Below are 20,606 nucleotides of genomic sequence, written 5' to 3'. Positions count from 1 at the left end.
ACTGACAGCAGCCCTGTCGATCCTGTGGGACAATGTCTGGTGTAATTCAAGTCTAAGGGCCACGACGCAGTGTCAGTCTAACATCAAAGTCACTCTGACACATGATTACAGCTTCGTGGCACTGACATTAACAGGACCCAGGGAACATCAGAGTGTGTCATCACCCGTTTTGTTCTTTTTGCAGATTGTATGATTGGTGTCGATAAAATACAACCAAAGCAATGGAAGACTTTTGCCCTTCATTTGTCACAGGGAACCTTGTTTGGAACAAAGTCTTTGAAAGTAGCATTAACACCTGGTACAGCTGTTACAGCAACATTATTCCCCAACAATAGCCAGAATGTTCAAAGTGGCTCAAACTTCCTTCCTTCATAAAGCTTCATTGGGTTTGAAAAAGCGTCAAAATTACAGGAATAAAACTCAATTATCGGCATGTTAGTGTGTGTGGCTAATGAGGTTGCAAACACTCAGCAATACGACGAAGAACCTTAAGTTGCTTCCAGTGTGCTGCAGTAAAAGGTACACAATAAAAGTATGTAACACACTCACTGTGGTGCAGCACATGAAGACAATGATGAAAGTCCCAATGACACCTCCAATTCCCACCAACCAGGTCATCCTGAGGAACAGGATCACTCCGAAGATGTTCTGGATGCATGGCAGATAGACGCCCATTAAAGTGCCGAGCTGGGGGACCTGTTTGACGACAAGGGGAAAGGTTATTGTAACCACAAATCCGTGGAGAATTTGTGGACCACTGAAGTTAATTAATACATGATACACAGTCACACTAACACAGGTGATTTTCTGTAAATCTAAGGAGAAGTTAAAGTTTTTGCATCTGTTTATTTATACAATTTATCCATGTTTGATTTTGATTTCAAACAGCTGTAGAGACAGTACATGTTTAGCAGAATTAAACTTGCCTATTTCTATTACACTGACACATCAGATATGCAGCATTTACTAAACACAGACTCCTGCAATGACTCCTGGCATCTTTGAATCACAAGTGTTGCAACACATTAACATTTACATTTAGTCATTTGGCAGATGCTGTACACACAGGAACACACACAACAAGAGAAATCTGCCCAAGGAAACCTGAAGATGGGACTGGCCTATAAGGGAATCAAACTACCAACCCTTCAATTAGCAAAAGACGCGCTCTACCTTCAGAGCTACAGCCACCACAGCTGAAAGGGCATTTGCTTTCAGGACTGCAAAGGTTACTATCAAAGACCCTATTTTGAAATTAAAATTTCATGTTTTGAGTTGATGTTCTTCTTCTTAAATTCATCCTTCTTTTGTTGTTGTATTTATTGTGTCTTTATTTTTTTTATTGAAGCCTATTTTCTACTACTTTGAACATAGCTGTAAATAATACAGTGGATATTTTTGGACTTCACCAGCTTGATTAAAAAGCCTCATCAGATGCCAAAATGTGCCTTTTAAATGCCTTTTCTTTAATTTAAGGGTTTCCCACACTGTTGTCTGTAAATCTTTCATTAATTTCTAAAACAATTAGTATAATTACTTTGAGTCTTAGAAACTTTGATAAAACTTTGAAAACAGGGGGCAGCTAGGGGACCACTCTGTTCAATGGATGGATACAATATTATTTTATTTCCTAGCAGGCTCAGTCTTTTGAGGTGGATTTGTTCTAGTTGGTTTTGGTGCAGTGCTGTCCCTGGTGTGGATCAGTGGGCAAAGTGAGAGCACCTCAGAGCTCTCTTATACAGTATGAGAATCACTTTCAAGCCGTCGACTGAAGGCCATTGCCTACACTATTATTTTTTTCTGCACCTCAAAATGAATAATACTCTTTTTCTAAAGGTTTCTAGGATGTTTGTATAGCCTACATTTATTTGTGTACAGTACAGTAAATGAATGTGCTCTATGTGCGTGTGTCTGCACCATTGTAATGGTATGTATTAAATTTGAAGGACACACCAGCTGAGCCGTTAGAGAGAAATGTTAATTTCCTGCTCAAGGACAGCTTGGCCAATGAAGGGTAATAATGGTGATATCAAGCCGTGACCTATTTTACCAAGTGCACAGACCACATCATTACATCATCAATAATACAAGGACAAGCCTTCTCTGCTTTAACTCAGACAATATTATTAAAGGGCTCATTAGCTGTGCTATGTTTTTATGACTGCAAATATGTATTACATATGAGGTGGGTTCCAAAAAAGGTATATTTTGTGGATCAAAATGTAGCTGTGTGATCATCTCACATTGGCAACTTCTGTAAAATAGGGATTACAAGCTCCATGAGACTACACACACTTGAGAGCTTACTGGATGTGGTATTTGCTACAGTTGTTTCTTCGATTATCTTCTGTCTACAAAATGCTAATCTTTTTTTATAGAGATGGAATAATACATACTGGTGAACTACTGAAATCTACATTTAAAACATGAATGCACTGATAAAATACAAATGTAACAAGCGGCACCTAGAAATTTCATTTATTTGATATAATACCTTAAAGCTCTACACACCAAATCAAAAGATCCATGTTGCAAAGCATTCAAAAAGAGGCTCAGTCATCCTGCCTTAATGCAGAGCTGCAGTACCAGCAGTTTAAAGGAACAGGAAATGTAGACCTGGTCAGTGCATTGTTTACAGGCAAGATAAGTTATATTTTCTTTTGACACTCATTTTACCTGCTCACTGGCTGTGCTATTATGCACTTAAGTAATGGAGTTACTCAGAGAAAACAGCTTTCTCAAATAGCATCTTTTGCCATGTTGAAGTGACACCTGCAGAGCTAGAGAGGAAAAAAATGGAGACACTCCCTGAATTAAAAAACAAACAGTTAGACTTCTACATTGTAGAAAAAAAACTAACACAATTAAACTAACACAAAAATTAAACTAACACAAAAATTAAACTGACACAAAGTGCCTTGTACTTTGTGTTAGTTTAATTTTTAGACACTTTGATTTTAAAATGAGGCAGCATCTCTCTGTAATGGTCTCTCCCTAATTAAGCCTCTCCAACCAGGGAACTGAACTACCAACCCTGTGATTAATGGACAACCCACTCTACTGTGGAGCCACATCCACCACAGCAAAAACATTTACTTTTAGGAGTGTGCCGGTTACTACCAAAGACCCAGGTTGGAAATAAAAAATTATGCTGATGTTCCGCTTGATTTACTTTCATTCTTTATTTACTTTTTTATTGCTGGCTTTATTGTTTCATGATATATTTATTGACCATCCAGCGGTAAGATGTTGTAATAATTTAAACATAACTGTAATTAACACTACATATTTTGCACAACAGCAGCTTGATTAAAAAGGCTTATCATGTGCCAAATCGTGCATTTTAATTGCCTTTTTTAAATTGAATTTCTCACAATGCTTTGGATAAATCATTTGTTGATTTCCAGAACAATAATTACTTTTAGTCCTGGAAACCAAGAAAACTTTGAGATCAGGAGGCAGTGAGTGCAAGTAAATGCACCGATCTTCTGCAAGACATGTTACACCTAAAACCTGCACAATGGCTTTAGCAAACAGAAGCTAATTAAGATACCACTGACTGCTACTATAATTCTCATAACTCAACTTGTTGTCTAACCTTTAGCCCCATTTAGGTTTTTGTCCATACCCTTGCTTCCGAGCCAGTGAACAGTTTGTTGGAACAGTATCTCCAGGTAGTGAGGCCAGTGCTTTTGGTGCCAGGCAACAAAATAAAAATACGATGGAGTCAAAATGGCATCTAGATTCAATAGGGTTAGAACAAAAAGCTTAAATCAGTACTTCTTTAACATCACATCACATGACTTCTTACAACAACAACTGTCAAACAGTGGTATGTATCTCCTGTTTTTGGCAGCTTGTACAAACGGCCCACTGTGTTGCATTTCCCAGGTGACAGGCCAGGTTGGCATTTCTTCTTTATTAAGTTTAATAAAAACTAATTGTGTTCACAAAAAAGTTAAGCAGAGAAATGCTGAAATACTTTAATTAATTTAGAAACAATATTACATTTGCATAGTTTCCCACCAGAGTGCTGACCGGTTACAAAATGTCATATTCCCACCCAAAGGCATTACTCTTTTGTCTTCAATGCTAAACACAACAGCGAAAGACTTTTTCACTGCTTGGATATCACTAGTATATTTCTTTAACTGCGATTATTAAATTTGCCATAACTGGGTGAACACTAAGCAGAATGAAGGATTAAATAAAAAAGGAGCCATGCACTGAGAAGTGACAGCAGATGCTGAATTCTTAAGCCAGATGCTTATTAAAATCATCCTGACAAGTGGCAAAGATCAAATAAATAATATTGTGTCTGATGCTACAGTATGTGGTGTGCTTGGAGAGGCTAGCTTTCCACATTAATAATGTACTGTGTGCAGGGAGGAGAAGAAAGAGCAGGAGGGAAAAGCAGAGCAAGTCCAAACAGGTTTCACAAATGTAATTATCTTCTAATTCCCTTTAGATAAACAATAGAGCAACAGCTCACACTTGGAACTGTAATTAGCAAGCTTATCACTTTGTAAACCCCGATTCAGTTGTGAAAAGCTACTTTTAAACATGTAGGAATCCGAATCACCAATGGGTTTAATGGCAAGTAGGTTTTCCCATACAAGAAATGTATTTAGGTGAGTCGGTGCAGCAAGTTTACACACACAAACAGGCGGTTGTAAATTGGTTGGTAGAGAAGTTCTCCACAAACCCCATGGTCACTGGTTAAACTCCTGGTCCCTTGTAGTTACATGTACAAGTGTCTCTGGGCAAGACACTTAATACTAGGATGCTCCCGGTGAGCACACTGCATCGCATCCACTGTCATCAGGGTGTGCGTGAATGGGCGAATGAGAAGCAACATTGTAAAGGCTTTGACTAAAAGTGCTCTATAAGCAGAGCCTTTACCATTTATACTGAGGGAAAAAATGAGATACACAAAGAGTCACAAATATAGGTGTTATTCAGAAATAGACAGAGGCATGAAGAGAGACTTGCAGCAGCGCTACAAAAAGCTGCATTGTAGCTACGCAAAATTTGGGAATCAATCTGGCTGTGGCATGAGATTCAAATTCGATCCATCCAACGTGTCAAATACCAATGCTCTGTCAAAGCCGGTACTGTCTAATACATATGCACAAGGTACCTTTTCAATGTGACGCAAAGGGTGATTCATATTATCTGATTAGTTAAAAATAGACTGCTGTTGTAGTAATAGACCTTGGGAACAGACTACAGTGCTTGTTCATTTGGCCTTGTTGATGAGGCCAATATCATATCATATCATATCATATCTGCTATGTTGTATTCGACCACATATCCCAACATTACATGCTATTACATTAACACAACTTATTATACAGTTTGGTAACATGAATCCTGGCAGCTTGTTGTATACATTCGTTCTGACTCAACCTACTTTTAAACTTAAAATGAAATGCAGTGCATTCTTACACTTTGAGTATTGTTATAAACAAACAATACTTTGCTTGTCTTGGATCAAATAAACACTTTATTGTATCCAGTATTATCAGTATTGAATCAGCGCTGTTTAATTCTTTTCAACCGTCTTCATGGGCCTTTATTGTTTTTACACTGCTACCAGAGAAACACAACAATAATAAAGCTCTCTGCTGCCGTGTTGCTAATTTCATATTCTCTGTTTTTTTGACGGTTTTAATTTCTGTTAAATAACAGCAATAAATCTTTGTCACAATGCACTTGTCACACTGTATTATGAGTGTGAATGTGTGCGTTTAATTTTTCATAGAGCTGTAAGCTACAACCTTGGCTCTATCACAACTTAATCCTCACAGTGGGGAATCTCTCAACCTTCAGCCTCCTTGTGCTTTAATCAAAGATCCACATCATGGTCTCCACAGGTTGCCTAGGGGAGTAGTGGAGAGCAAACCTCGTCCATCTCTGTCACTTCCCCCACTATATGATGATGATTTACAGTTAGTCCGTTGTCTAAGCCATACAAATCAGATACAATCAGCACTGTGACTGTGCCCTTCAGTGTGTGGCAGAGAGGATTTTTCATCATCTGCTTGTCAAGGGTCTTTTTTTAAATGATTTTTTTTGTATAATTACCAAAACCCTAAATGGCATTCCAACCACAAAACTATACACTGTTTACACACTGCTACATTTGTTACTGTTATTTGACAATGTCATATCCCATCACAGTTCCTGAAATCTGAAAAACACTCTTTTCCTCTTCAAATTCTTTTCTTTTCATGACTCTGCCACCCAGCAGAGCAAAGCTGTAATTAAAAAGTCTGAGTTTCCATTGGCAGATCCTTTGGGGACTTGGTGTGTAATGTACATTAGCAGTCAGGTGTTGCAGGCACAAAGGTTCCCCCGCTATCAGCAGTTTGTTTGTAGACCCAAAACTGCTGCAGCTGCACAAAGTGGGGCTGAGGTCAGTTTGTATTAACAGGTAAGTTATTAAAAGGAAAGCCTGTGTTCATTTACACACTGTAGGACACAAATGCAGACACAATGGCTTCAACAGGATGAAGGTGTAAGTCCTTTCAAGGACCCCTTCAAGTGGATCTAATTAAAAAGAATTTCTAAATTAAATGACTTTGTTCTATGGGTTTTGAAGTCAAAAAGGTGAGCACATATATTTTACAGTCTCCCTTATTTGTCCAGAGTATTTGCACATCAAACACTTGATCTTATCAAAAATATATTTACAAAAGTAGGTCTTTGTAAATTTAAATAACACACTGAAGTTAGACTGTGGCGTTCAAAAATGTCAGAAAAGCTTAAACCCCAATGTAAATAATAAAGAGTTTTTTGTTCATTCTCATTTTTGTCATTTTCTACCGACTTAGAGGATGGTAGGTTAAAAAGGGGACAGAGACTGAAAAAAATAATTGCAAATGTAATATGTCCTAAAAAGTCTACAAATACCTGTCAGTATTACAACAATAGATGTTCATGACCCACAACTCTTCACAGGAGAGTAACATAACCAAACATAGTAATAACCCTCTCCAGACAGCTAAATGTTGTTTTCCCTGCCTGCTCTGCACAATGACGAACCACAATCAAGCAGAGCTTGTGTGTTGGCTTGCTTTAGGAGTGTCCACTGTAGCTCGCATCTGAGTGATAAATTATAATCCAGATTCGACAAAAGGGAGGCTTTGAAAAACAGTGTTTGACTGCTAGAAATCCTGTGTGTTACATAAGATATACTGACTCAGATAACAGATACTGAGGGGGCTTATACTGAGTCTGAGGACCTGAACATGATGAAACACCAATTACAACACAGCCACCAAAACAAACAAACAAAACATTGGGTGAACTAATAGATGCTTCTAATGACTTTATATTAAGAAATGGCCTGAAACTGATGAAACAATTGCATATGCATTGAATCAATGACCCTGTTGAGGAAAAGGCTGTACGCTTATTGAAAGTGCCGCTTTTCTATTTCCATTCAATTGGTGCTTCATTTGTGGACAGGGATTGCAATCTTGAACAGCGTCCCCTCTGATACACACACACACACACACACAATGTGTGTCTGTTTAATGGACTGGGACACAGCAGTGTGGTGATTTCCCCAGAGAATGCGCCACTGTGAGCAAAGCAAACACTGCTGCAGTACCACTACCTATGGCCAGCAAGGCACCACTAAACTTGGAAGAAACAGCTGCCTACCCACCCCCTGGGAAGTATAGTCAACCCCCTGAATGGGTGGCTCAGGTGTGTTAGACACACAACAGGACGTTTCAGTGCATTTGCTGCAGCACCTACTTCAGATTCAGTGGCTTCTACTGCCCTACCACTTGCCACAAGCCCCTCACCAGACCAGGCCTCTCTCTCTCTCTCTCTCTCTCTCTCTCTCCAGCTTCTACATCAATCATATTCACTTTACTTACATGATCAGCTGCACTTTGAAGCCCACTGAAGAAATATCCAAATATGGCATTGCATTTAAAAAAAGAATTATTTGTATTTCCTTCTCACACTCATCACTATAAAAACAAGCAACACTGATTAATTGCTCAAATATTTAAAACATAATTTATATGTTTTCCTCAAATTGCAAATTTGGAAGAAGTGGGATGTTTTTCTACTGAAATAATAACCAGGACCTGTTAAATTAGCAGACACAGTATGGCTTTATACATTCAAATCTTCAATATTTTGTTGTTTAGTTTTACAAAACACATTCCAAAATTCCTTCATACCTTCATTGAAACTGTAATATCATGCTGTATAAAATATGCCATATACTCGATTAATCACCCCCCTTATTTTTTTAGATTTTCTTTTGCAAATATATCTCACAGTCATATTCTGACCCTCGCATGGACACCTCCTGAACTGCTGAGGCTGGCAAAAGTGGCACTTTCTCTCTGCTAGACAGAGTTCAGAGAGGAGAAAAATTACAAAAGGAAGGTGAAGGCAACTTCACATCCTTGGCTGCAGGGCAAGCAAAATGAAAGTGAGAGACTGCAGAGGAGTAAGGGGAGCCATATTTTCTATGACTAAAGTCCCTCAGGCTCTGGGACACCCTGCTATCCTGCTCGGGCTGACAAAACCAGTGTTATCTTTTTGCAGGATTTATGCTTTATGCTCACCGACAGAAGAAGGATCTATGGCACATCTGAATCGCCGTGGATATGTAGTCATATTTTTATTAATTCCCTTTTGGTGCTGCACCTGTCTTTATAGGCCAGCTCACACTGCAGAGACACATCATCAAACACCATTAAAGTTTTTGTCTCTGTGTGTGTGATTAATAGTAAACCAATATGATTATCAATCAATGTGACATACATGTGGAGGTGGAAACAAACGTGTAGAAGAGAGAAGGAAAGAAATACGAGTGGGTAAAAGGACAGAAGAGATGAAACAACAGAAGAGAGGAGAGGAAAGAAAAAGGAGATAAGGAAACATAAAAAAGAGGGAATGCAAGATAGTAGGAGGAGGTGAAAAAAAGGAGAGTGGAGATGACAGGATGCACCTTTACAGTTTCATTACTTCAGAGGCAGAGACAGAAGCATAAAGAGGAGCAGGTGAGGTGAATGAGGGAGGGGACTAAGGAAAGTGAGGGAGGCAGAATGGGAGCTTCTAATGTCATCTCCACGCTCTGCTGGTCAAACAGGAGCTGATTGGGCAAATGTGTTTCTGCTCAGGTGTCCTGAATTATTAAATAGACAGCGAGAGGAGAGGCCAGTGAACATCAGCCTGCCTGACCAGCAGCGGATGAACCAGACACTCTGCGGTCAACAGTGTGTGCGTGTGTGTGTGTGTGTGTGTGTGTGTGTGTGTGTAAAGCATTACTTGCTGGTTGTCTGTAAAATGCTGACTGCTGTAGCCAAATGTCCTCTGTGATGCCTTAATACCTTAATAGAGTGCAAACACATGTAACCTGAATATTCTAGGTTAAAAGACTCCACAAAATCTCATGTGTTACCACCAGCTGTGAAACCTCTGTTTAGCCACACTATCACATTCAGGGCTAAAATTAAAACAATGCACATCTTCGACCGAACAGCAGCTACACCGAAACTCTTGCTTTCTGAAATTCAGGTCAGCAGTAACCAGGTGCACTCTTAGATTCTCCAAGGCATTTGAAGGCGTCTGTGTTTCATGGACTGAAACTAAACTAAATAATTAGGAAACTGATCAATGATGTTTAGTGCGATGTCTTAGCTAAGTCAGCTGTGACAATTCTGTTCAGCTCTGTTAAACAAATACATGCATGCTGCTGTAAAATATCTCATGAATTGACTAATGAATTGACCTCCTGATTGATTAATCAGGAGGTCAGATGCCTCAGATCACTGCTGATAAACATACTGATTTGATGCACTGGTCTAATGATGGGAGAGCAATGGGGAGAGTGTGTGAGGGAACAGCTAGCAGTAAGGATCATAAAACACTCTAAAGTTGAAGAAGAGTAAATTGCCAGCAGACTAGCTGTGACTTGTTTCCATCGTAACCTGTGCAACCTCCAGACTGCTCCCTCATGTCATACACCAACCAAATCTCCAATCTTGGCTTTCACACCATGACAAAGAAAGCCTGTCACTTGCTCTCCCTCTCTCCCACAACTGACTCACTACCTCACTCGAGGGGCCGATGATCGAGATGGAGGATGAGGAAGAGGGAGCGAAGCAAGAAATAGATAGAGAAGGTGATAGGGGGGTGGGGGGGTTGTCGCTGTGTGAGAGAAAAAAAGACCACAGGCTGCTTAATGAAAAGCCTCTCATGGCGATGGAGAGATTGCCTGTGGAATGGACTGCTGATTGGAGTAGCAGCAACTTTGTGTAGCGTGCAGACTTATTAAAGTATTGAAGGAGTTGCAATAATGGGGGGGCTATTAGACCTGCTCCGCGGGTTCCAGAGGCTGTTGAGAGCCAGGGAAATACACCTAACACGGGGGACAACTTGGTGGACTATGTAAAATGTGGAAATACACAAGCAAACAGTTCCACAGTAAAACCACGAACAATTGAACCGGTGCTGATTTCCCATGTGTCCACACTGTCCTGTAAAACGGCCATCTGCATTACAAACAGGTCGTGACAAAAACTAGCTGTGGAACCAGTTAAAGGTTAGGTCCCTAAATTACATCTGCTTTGAAAAACAGAGGCAGAATGTCTAGAAAGTGCACAGATCTCGCTGTCCGGTGCTTTTAATGTGGTCTGTGTATTATCTTGATAATCTTGATAAACTGACAGTTGCGTTTTGAAAGAGAGGTTGCTGTTAATGTTTTCAAAAGTAATTTAAATTGTGCTGAAGGTGAAACTCTCAAGGCAAATATATCAAATACCTGCATGGCTAGATACCACTAGAAGCAAGTGCAATGGCGAATGCGTTATAATGTTGTTGTTTTTTGTGGAGCTGCCCTTTTAAATATGAAACGCTACAATGCTTTAAACGCGTTCTTAGTGACTAACACGGGCTGCTGTTTAACTGTCATCCAAAGGGGTTGAGTGCATCACTGTCATGGGACAAATGCTTTCGTGGAGCTGTGGGTGTTGAATTCTATTCTTGAGGTTAGAGGTTTTATAATTGTTCTATCAAGCTGAGAGAAAATTCCACTAATTGGTTTGCCCCAAAGCTTTTAGTCACATCTGGTGGCCTTCATCAGCTTTCTCAGTTAACAAAGACACACTTTAGTTTTTACAGCTGCCACATTCATGCTAGCAGCTCCGCGTGGCTTTGAGCAAAATGATAACATCATTGTGCTAACAGGCTAACACAGACGAAGCTAACAAGCTGATGTTTTGCAGGTGGATGCTGATGTTTACCGTGTTCGCCATCTTAGTTTATTGTGTTACCATGTAAATACCAGCCTATTAGCAAGGTTCAACCTGATCATACATCAGGATTTTTTTTTCCTATGTTACAATTCTAGCTTAGGGGGTGTCAATGCCTGTACCAAATAGTAATCATTGCAATCCTTTAAAATCAGACACTGCCCACCATCGAATAAAATATTACAGTATAAAAATCTACAGAAATGCCTAATGTGCCTAATGAGAGCTTGGATGTCAAAAACAATTCTAGGTTTGACATCCTTTTTTTTTTTAGTTTTTAACTTGATGGTAGTTGTGTTTTTCACTATATCTGTTAAAAAGAGGTACACTTGCAGAATCACTATGATCAGTAATCCTTATCTCGGTTCCTGTCAGTTTGATGAATTATGTAAAGCTTATTTCACTGCGCATCTAGAGTTTATCTACAGGACTCATCTGGAAAGTGTTGGCAACGTATGACATAAGTGCAGTGGCAACCAAGGTCCAAATCAGTAATTTCCTTCAAGGTGAGAAATAACAAAGAATAACTGTGAGGAAATAAAACAGCACCAAAGAGTAAAAGAATGGAAAAGTGAGTGACACATGTGAAGAGAACAGCAAATATGCAGTAGAGGGGAGGAAAAATGTCTGACTGATTGGGCTTCTAGATAGACGGACTGGGTCAAATGTCAGAGAAAAGCTGTCAACCTGTCACTTCTGCTGCCTCAATCAATATCTAAACTATGTTTTACAATGTAGTGAGTTTTAAAAGTTAGCATCAAATATGTTACCATGTGAATAAGTCACTTTTCCCACTATCTTCACAAAAATGATTCACAACTTCTTTCATTATTTGCATCATCACCATCATCATCATCATTATCGGCATCTCTTCTCATTTCAGCTTTGCTATGTCACATCTCGCTCTGCAGCTACAGCCACTATTTCCCCACGGATTAATAATGTAGCTGCCAGTACGTCCATCAATCGGGGAGAAAAAAAAAAGAAAAAAAAAATAGAAAGGCAAACTCCTTCCTGCTGGCATCTCAACATCCAACAGCAGAAAATACCAGGAGATGATGTGGAGGGAGCTCATTAGTAAGTAGCATTTAAGATGCAATCCACTAACACCATGAGGAGATTTATAATATCAACAGAGAATGATTGACAAGTTCTAAAATGAGTTATTCCAGTTCTCTAGTGAGCGTGTTAAGAAAACAATCAAAAGCTGTGCTTATGGGGCTTCATGGTGTAGTGCAATGTACAAATCTATATTTAGTAACACTTAATGGCCATCCCTTAGCAACAAGCATAACCTCCTCAGGTGAACAAGGTGTCCAGGGTACACCAGAAAATATAATACTGCAGCAAGAGATTGATTTATCTCTGCACAATGTGTCTTTCTGAGCGAGGGAGTTAGATTACGTTGATTACAGTTATTTGTTTTCATTTTTCTTAATTAAACCTGCCGTTTGTGCAGGCAGCTTTAAATATCATGTTATTATTATTATTATTCATATTGTGGCCAGTAACATCTTTATTCTGTGTCATATTAAAAATATAAATACATCATGGAAAATATTACACTTCGATTTATTGTACAATGACCCCAGAGAATCCATAACTTTAACTTTTGCATTCGCAGCAGCACACTTAAAGCTAATTGTTTTCTATTTAGATTTATTTCAATATCTAGAATTTGTTCTGTTTGATTTTAGAGGAAAACAACCACCAAGGTTTACAGTGAAAGGAGATGATGTGGTTTATGTGAAAAAAGATTGAAAATGAAGAAAAGAATAGGGAGAAAATGTGAACATGGTGCTACTCATGTAGCACTGTTTTCATGGAAATCAACAGTTTTCATCTAAATTTATTGTTTTTTAATTTATTTATGAATTTATTTGTAACACTTAAAATAAACAAATGGCATTCAGTGACTTGTAATTTACATTTCAAATCATCATGATCACATATGAAGTATGTTTGAAAGGACTCTAGAAAAAACAGAGATGCCTAAAATCTTGTAATTTATTTCAACGAGTTACTGAGTTTGTGACTGAAATCTGATGTTCCACATAATTGACAAGTATATCTAAACATACATTATACTATATACAAAAATCTTTTGTCCTTGATATACAAGATGCCTGATTACAGTATATTTGCAAACACAAATGCTTTGGTTTACTTGCTGTAATTGTGTATGTGCATGTACTCATGTGTTAAATACCTTGACTGGCTTCTTGCGTGATGGCTCAGCCTCATTGTTCTCAGCCTCCTCGTGCTCCTTGCTCCCCTGTGGCAGATTGGAATAGTTGGCCAGGCTGCTGAGTAGAGACGACACCATAGGACTTGTGTCCATCTCCTCCTAAATATGTACAAACATGGAAAGAGAGACTGGAGTCAGTGTTTTCATTATTGTTTCTGAAAATAAGTAGGGGGGCCAAAGCCACAGCATGGGTACAGTGGTGCATTTAACCACTGCAGTCAGCTAGGAGCTTCAAAAGAAATGTACTTGGTGAGTGATTTTTTTTAGATCACCAAAGATCAGTAACTGCGTGGCCATATTTTTAGGATGTCTGTTGTAAGTTTCTCGCTAGAGGGTGTCCCACAACATCAATTAGTGTATTTACTGTAGATGCACTTAAGTAACCAGATTACAGTAGCTTTCCCCAAAAAGCTGATTTCTCTCATGTAAATGAGAAAGATGGTTTCCGAAATCTGGGCAGGGTATTAGGGAAACCTGATTTGCGCAGGTAGAGTTCTCCTGGCAGAATTTCTTTACATCTTGATTAAATTTAATTCCAACTGAAACAAAAGATTTGCAGGTGACCCATTCTAACTACTGTAGCAGGTACAGGTAAACCATCCACATAGCTCACAAGATGGCATCTGCATCCCCCAACAGAATTGATATTGTCCACCGCTACATTCTTTCCACTTTAGAGATAATATAATTATTCTGAGAGCCTGTTTTTGCAGTGCAAAACAGAGGTGTCTTTTAACAAAATCAAAATGTTAGTTTGAAGTTCAAGCACCTCTAACCCACACCTCCAGTCCTGTTTAATCAACCGTTTACTAACTTCTGACTCCAGTTAGCATTTGTCGATGTCATTTGCCGAGGGGTTCACATACTTTTTCCGACTTATACTGTGAATGTTTAAGCCAGAACAATATTTGAAATTGGATCTCGTTCCAAATAGTCACTGACTTTTTCTTCACACTTTTTCTTTTAAGCATTATGCTTCCGTCTTTCTGCAAGTTCCAACCCATTTGGAACTTAATAACAAAGTGCGGTGTCTGATTTAGTTTTTTCTTTTCTCCATTTGTTTAATCTAGAAATCCCACTGCGAAAGCAATGTAAATACACTTGTGCTGAGCTGTGGCAAATTGCCCTGCTGAAGTTGTTTCCTGTAGCAGTGTGAGATTTGTTTGCATTAACCTGAGGTTCCCACATGCCCTTCACACCGTAATTACCCCCATTAATCGATGTCAGAGTCTCCATTCAATCACTTAATAGTGAGAATTAGTGTATCCTGCATCTTTCTATCATGCTCGATTGTGTGCATTAACAAATCAGTGTGTGTGTGTGTGCATGTGTGTGTGTGTGTGAGGGAGGGGATGTGCAGACCATTGGACTCTACCTCAAACAAAGCCATGTTCTTGCCGTCATACTGCTGGCTCTTTTCTGCAGCAACATCACTGCTGTTGATGAAAGGGCTGCTCTCCTTGGGGTTACTGTCACCTGGAAGACACAGACATACAAAAAAAACCCACTTTTAGACCTGACTGAAGTAAAAACACCAGCAGGCAAAGTGATACATGAGCCAGACACCAGTTTCTTCAAAATAACCCTTTTGAAACAACAATTTCAAGGAAACACTAGTTTGTGAAATATTCAATATATTTTTTATTTAGATATTCATTTCTTGGTTTAGCACACACAGACAGAAAGTTCAAGAGGTCTGGCAGAAATGCAGGGGAGGCTTGTCATCTCCACAAAGCACCCACAGTAAAACAATGCACAAAAAGAGGAACGCAGCTAATGGAGTGTGCATTCACAATATGTGCAGTGCTATATATTCCATATGTCCATGGAAAAAACCAAACTGGAAGATCTTAATCAGTTTTTTTCCCCCCACACTGACAAACAATATGATCACAAGTTTGAGGCTAACACTAAGAAATAATAAGTGTTCAAACACACGGCAGCTTTCTACCCTCAAAACACAGAAGCAGGAGCAGTGTGATGTTATTTAGGTGACAGCTTGGTGTAGGCATCATGACTCCATCGAGAAGCATCTGTCTGCAAGTTCACAGTCTACAGAACAGGGCAAATCTCCAAAAACAGTTTCAGTAGGACAGCATTCAACTTTTTGAAGATTTTGCTGTTAAACAAGGTCTTTATAGGTCTTACAGGTCAGGTAAAGGTCTTTGTCCCTCTATATTTGTATACATTACTAAGTAATAGTCTTACTTTAATAGCCCTACTTGGAGTTAACAAAACATTTTAAAAAGAAAAAGTAAAAAACAGGGAAAAAAGCCAAAAACTTGTTTGTTGCGAACCATTCACAAATTCTTGAGAAACCTTCACAAAAAGAAATAGTGCCTGCTGTAGTTTTTTTAGTTAGGGTTAGTTGGAGCTTTAGACCTTTTGAATCTTTGGGGATTTTAACACAATTTTGATTCTGTTGCTAACTGATTACAGCACATAGGGCAGCACACACTACCAGTTCAGGAAATAATTTTACCTGCGCTGCTGCTAGAATTAGAGCATCCTAACGGTGCTAACCGTGGGTGTCTTGGTCGAACTGACACTAGTTTCCACTGAAGGCACAATATATATACTACAAACAGGAATTTGTCACATTGGGCAGATTTGCAGCCACATTGTTACTAAAAACAGACCAGAATGTTTAAATTTCATCAGATCAAATGATCCACAGGCGTAAAAGCATACAACCTAAACCTGTTGTAGAAGTGGAAGAAAATCCCCACACTGTAAACAAAAGAAAAGATCATAAATGAGTTTTGAAAAAAGCTAATGAGCAATTCATCGCATTCGTACACATCAAGAATAAAGAAATTAACAAATAAAGATTAAAATTATGTCAGACTTGATTTGACACAGTTGATCACAGAGGCTGAAAATATTCCAACCCACTGCAGACTCATGTGGATCCAGAGGGAACTATGTCTCTCGTTTTACACCTCACTATATAGAATCTTAACCTTTGATTAGCCTTAGTACTTGAACTGATTCTTGTCCAGATGTCTTCTCTTGTCTAGAAAAATAATTAAATTCAGAATCACTTTATTCATCAAATAAAATGAGGGTCCTGGTGGGAAAGGCCACGCAGAGTAAGCTGTCTTATTTGCACATTCCCCTTTCAGCATCTCTTGAGGGAGACAGCAGATTGCTCTCCCTCTGGCTCTCGGTCCTGTCTTGGACTGAGCACCGTGAGACCACGTTATTAATAGCCAGGATACCGCGGCCATGTGCCATGCTGCCGGGGCGCCGCTAACAGCCAGCACACTGTTCTACAGAGACCGAGCAATAGGGCCACTAAGATGGGGACGCTAAGAAAATGGGCTTCATGTGCGGGGCACAAAAAGAGCACAGAAAGAAAGACAAGGTGTAGGCAGTCGAGAAGTTAATATAAAGAGATGGGAAGCGAGTGAATGACGGTGCTGATGAGAAAATGGAGAGAGACACAGACAGACGAGGTGAGAGTGTGTAGTGACAGGGAGAGAGATATGGGCTCAGACAGACAAAGGCAAGGAAGGCAGTTCTGAAGTGAGAAGCTAAAAAAGGAGAGAGGGAGGAGAGAGACACTTATGTCCCTAAATGTAAAACGTAAAAGCCTCTGCTGCATCTTGTCGCATTCTCAAAATGTTACATACAGTTTGCTGATATTTGTTAACCTTTGCAGCCTTCCACAACAACACTCAGTGGTTGGGATGTTGTTTCCATTGATAGTATTGATCATAATGGCCAAACAGCTCAGTTTTTGACAACAGGATGAAGAAGAAGAAGAAGCTGAATTAAACACTATAATTGGATCAAGGGGGCCCATGAACCTGACCAAGAAGAATGTGCCAACATTCATAATATAAGACTAATATTATATTCTAATGTATGTGTAGTGATTTTTTTTCTCTGACTTATGATATTTGCATGAGCGCATTTATCAGATGCCTCAAGTTAAACCTGTATGAATCTGAAGGGGGATGGATGAGGAGGATGTAACTAGCCAGCTATAAACACTATGAATGAGCAAGAAGAAGAAACAAATGACAATCAGTTAACACAAGTGTGACTTAAGTTTTCAGCATCAACTAATGCAATGCTCCATTTTCTGATGAAATTCCCACAGTAGAACCAGAACATTATGCAACACTAACCCTGTCGGTGACGGCAACAAATGATGGTGCTTCATCTGAAAGCTCATTTTCTTACTTCGTGTAGATGGAGCCATGGAGCATTTAGGGAATAGTGTGAAAGGAATAAACAACTACTTTTCTTTTTCACTCCCATGCATGCATGCACACAAACGCACCACATTGCTGAAGAAACGCACACGAGCACACACACAAAACGTACATGTGAGGCACTAATGCCGCAAAGCCAACTTTTCTATCCCATCAGTTATCTCTCCACAGCCCATTTCTCCTCGTCGTCTAATAATTAAAACTCCATTATCAAAGGAATGATGGATACCCCCCTTTTTGGAAAAATGACAGTGCCCAAAAGAGTTTTGCTCTGACCGCATCCCCCAGGCAGCTTATCCTCCTTCAATCTGATGGGATCTGTCCAACAATGGCTCTCACTTTCAAAGCCCCTTGCTATCTATGGTCAAAATCCAGAGCTTTACCGCTCAGTGAGCATGCGATCGTCTTCCAAATCCTCTACAAAACAAAAACAGTGAGCCTACAGTCTTCTCACATTTTCTTGTATTTGACATTCTACTTTAACAGAAGTTTACTGTGAATAAATAAAAGCGTATTTTATACCCTATGCTAAATGTGAATGTTTACCTAGAATGGATAGATTTACTGTGCTACACACCTACAATATCAATCTAGAGCTCAAGGGAAAGATATTGCGTTAACTCAGAGGCACTGTGCACTGGGATTTTGACCCCCAAATACACACCACCCTCTTTGTCCTTTGACTATACCAAACCTGGATATGGAAAACCAATAATAATAAATGCATGAACACCATCTGCTAATTCTAATACAATCATACTCTCAAAGGCAGGATGGCGGCAGCACTGACCTACTTTAAAGATGCTGAAGCTTTTCAGAAGCCAGACAGAAACTCAGAGCTCAGCACCGGAAAGGCTGGTGAAATCTCACGGTGCAACAGTTACTGTAACACTGTGGGACGTTAACTTCACACTCTCTATATTAATACAACTGTATTTGATTTGTTATTGTGTTTAAGTCAGTATTTTTCTCTCAAATTATTACTTTGCTGTCTGAACAGTTTTGCGAAACATTCCCTGAGTTTGAGCTACTGTACAGTCAACACCTCCAGTTTTTCAGTGTAAATCAAACTTTTACAAAAATAAGTGGAGGCCCGCTGCTTCTCACAGTTCGGTTTTCCAAATGCTCCTTGAACAGAAGAGTCACAGAGGATTTCTCGGTGAGAGCTATTTGACTTTGTTTTATTGATCCTTCTTGTTCAGTGGTGAGGTGGAGACAGTCACTGTTATTGTTCGCTCGCACTCTCCTTTTACTCATACAGTCTGTTGTGCCCCCTCTCTCTCTAGTCTGTGTCATGTGGCCATACTGCCTTTTCTCTCCGAGGACCGACTTCTAGGGGAAAAAGCTAGGATGTTGATTCGCGAGGAGCTGACTCAACACAGGCTCAGGAAGCACTTGTTGAATTGATGTGTGTGTGATTGCTATTGTGCAAGTGTGTGTATATGTGATCACGCATATGCTTGGCTCACACCCCACTAACGGTGTTATACAGCAGCAGAAAAGGGGCTGCATCCAATTAATCTTAGTCTAGGCAGAGGTTGCTGGATTTCAGCCATTTTGTGTGAAAATAGGAACACATGAAATATAACCTCTCCAGTGCTGCTGAATAATGAAGCATTTTATACACATCCAAAATTTATTCTCAGTTACTTCATGCATGAAAGTAAATATAGACTGTTCTTTTGGCTGTTAGTCAGACTAACTGGAGTAAATGTACTCACAGAGACATTTAATTTGCAACCAGAGAGAAATACTTCATCTGGTGGAAGAGTGAGAAATTTAAATGGAATTAGTGGAATAGAAAAAAAACACTTTTTTTTTTTTTTAAAGTTGGATTTTCTGGCTCCGTTACTAATTATTGTATCTTGGTGCGGTGTCAAATCCAAGCAGGTCATGAGTTCAGTTGTTGTTTGTCTTGTTTCCACTGAGCACCAGTATGTTAATCCACTATGTTAATTCAGATCTTGCAATCAATACTATACCTCTGCCTCTCTACCTCTTTCTCTCGCTCTCTCTCTCTCTCTCTGTCGCTGAAATGGCAGAGGGATACTGGGTGGAGTCAGGTGAAGGATTAAGGTCACTTTAATCTGAATTCCAGTCAAATCAGGATTGACAGGGTATTAACGTGTATTCATGTGTCATTCTGGAAAAAAATAGTTTGCCTAAAACTGACCTACATGTAAGAGATTTAAGTTAGCCGGCAGTTTAATATTGTACAGATCACAGAGGGAATATGATGGAATCCCTCTCTTAGCTTTTCCCCAGTTTCTATATGAAACAATTAGACAAAATGTTATAAGCATGAAAATCTGATCTGTTGTGATGGTTGACATCATTTGTTTTTATGTGGAGGATGACATGTTTTCTGTAGTTTACTGTACATGAAATGGTCCAGGGCTGGAAAAATAAATGTCTTTAGTGGGGTAGTATTTTCTTAATTAATCAGGTAATCTATAACAATTTAATGAAACGGTGGCCAGTGGCCATCATGTTTCCATAGTGAAATATTTATATATATTTTATTTTGTCCAACCAAGAGTACAAAACCATTTTCCTATCGTTGAGGAATAAAACAAACATCTAATAAACAAAATTCAGACAATTAAATCTGTAAAATGAAATTATTAATGCTAACAATACTGTTGCTTATTAATTTTATAATATTTTTTCGCTCTAAAATAGTTAATTTTGTGTTCAATACAATGAAGTGTGTCCTACTAAATGAGAACAAATGGAAAATAACTAAAGATTACTAAGTTTTATTAATGTTTTTTTTTTTTATCAGAGCTTTATAGAATCACTATGTGGACACAGAGGTGTGATTATATTAACCCAATACTGGTGAAA

The 20,606-nt window shown here is 39.1% G+C and overlaps 1 protein-coding gene across 3 annotated transcripts in view; it reads right to left on the bottom strand.

Moving 5' to 3' along the window:
* The window catches only part of slc12a5a (solute carrier family 12 member 5a), a 134,304-nt gene that overhangs the window by 21,982 nt on the left and 91,716 nt on the right, over positions 1-20,606 (bottom strand). For all 3 annotated transcript variants that reach the window (XM_067503276.1, XM_067503277.1, XM_067503278.1), the window contains exons 2-4: positions 14,912-15,012; positions 13,498-13,635; positions 550-696 (exon numbers count right to left, since the gene is read on the bottom strand). In XM_067503276.1, the coding sequence (XP_067359377.1) occupies positions 550-696; positions 13,498-13,635; positions 14,912-15,012 (386 nt within the window). The remainder of the gene's footprint in view (positions 1-549; positions 697-13,497; positions 13,636-14,911; positions 15,013-20,606) is intronic.

This window comes from Channa argus, chromosome 5 (genome assembly GCF_033026475.1).
Source record: "Channa argus isolate prfri chromosome 5, Channa argus male v1.0, whole genome shotgun sequence".
Classification (NCBI taxonomy): domain Eukaryota; kingdom Metazoa; phylum Chordata; class Actinopteri; order Anabantiformes; family Channidae; genus Channa; species Channa argus.
This window is presented reverse-complemented; position numbering and strand designations above follow the sequence as displayed.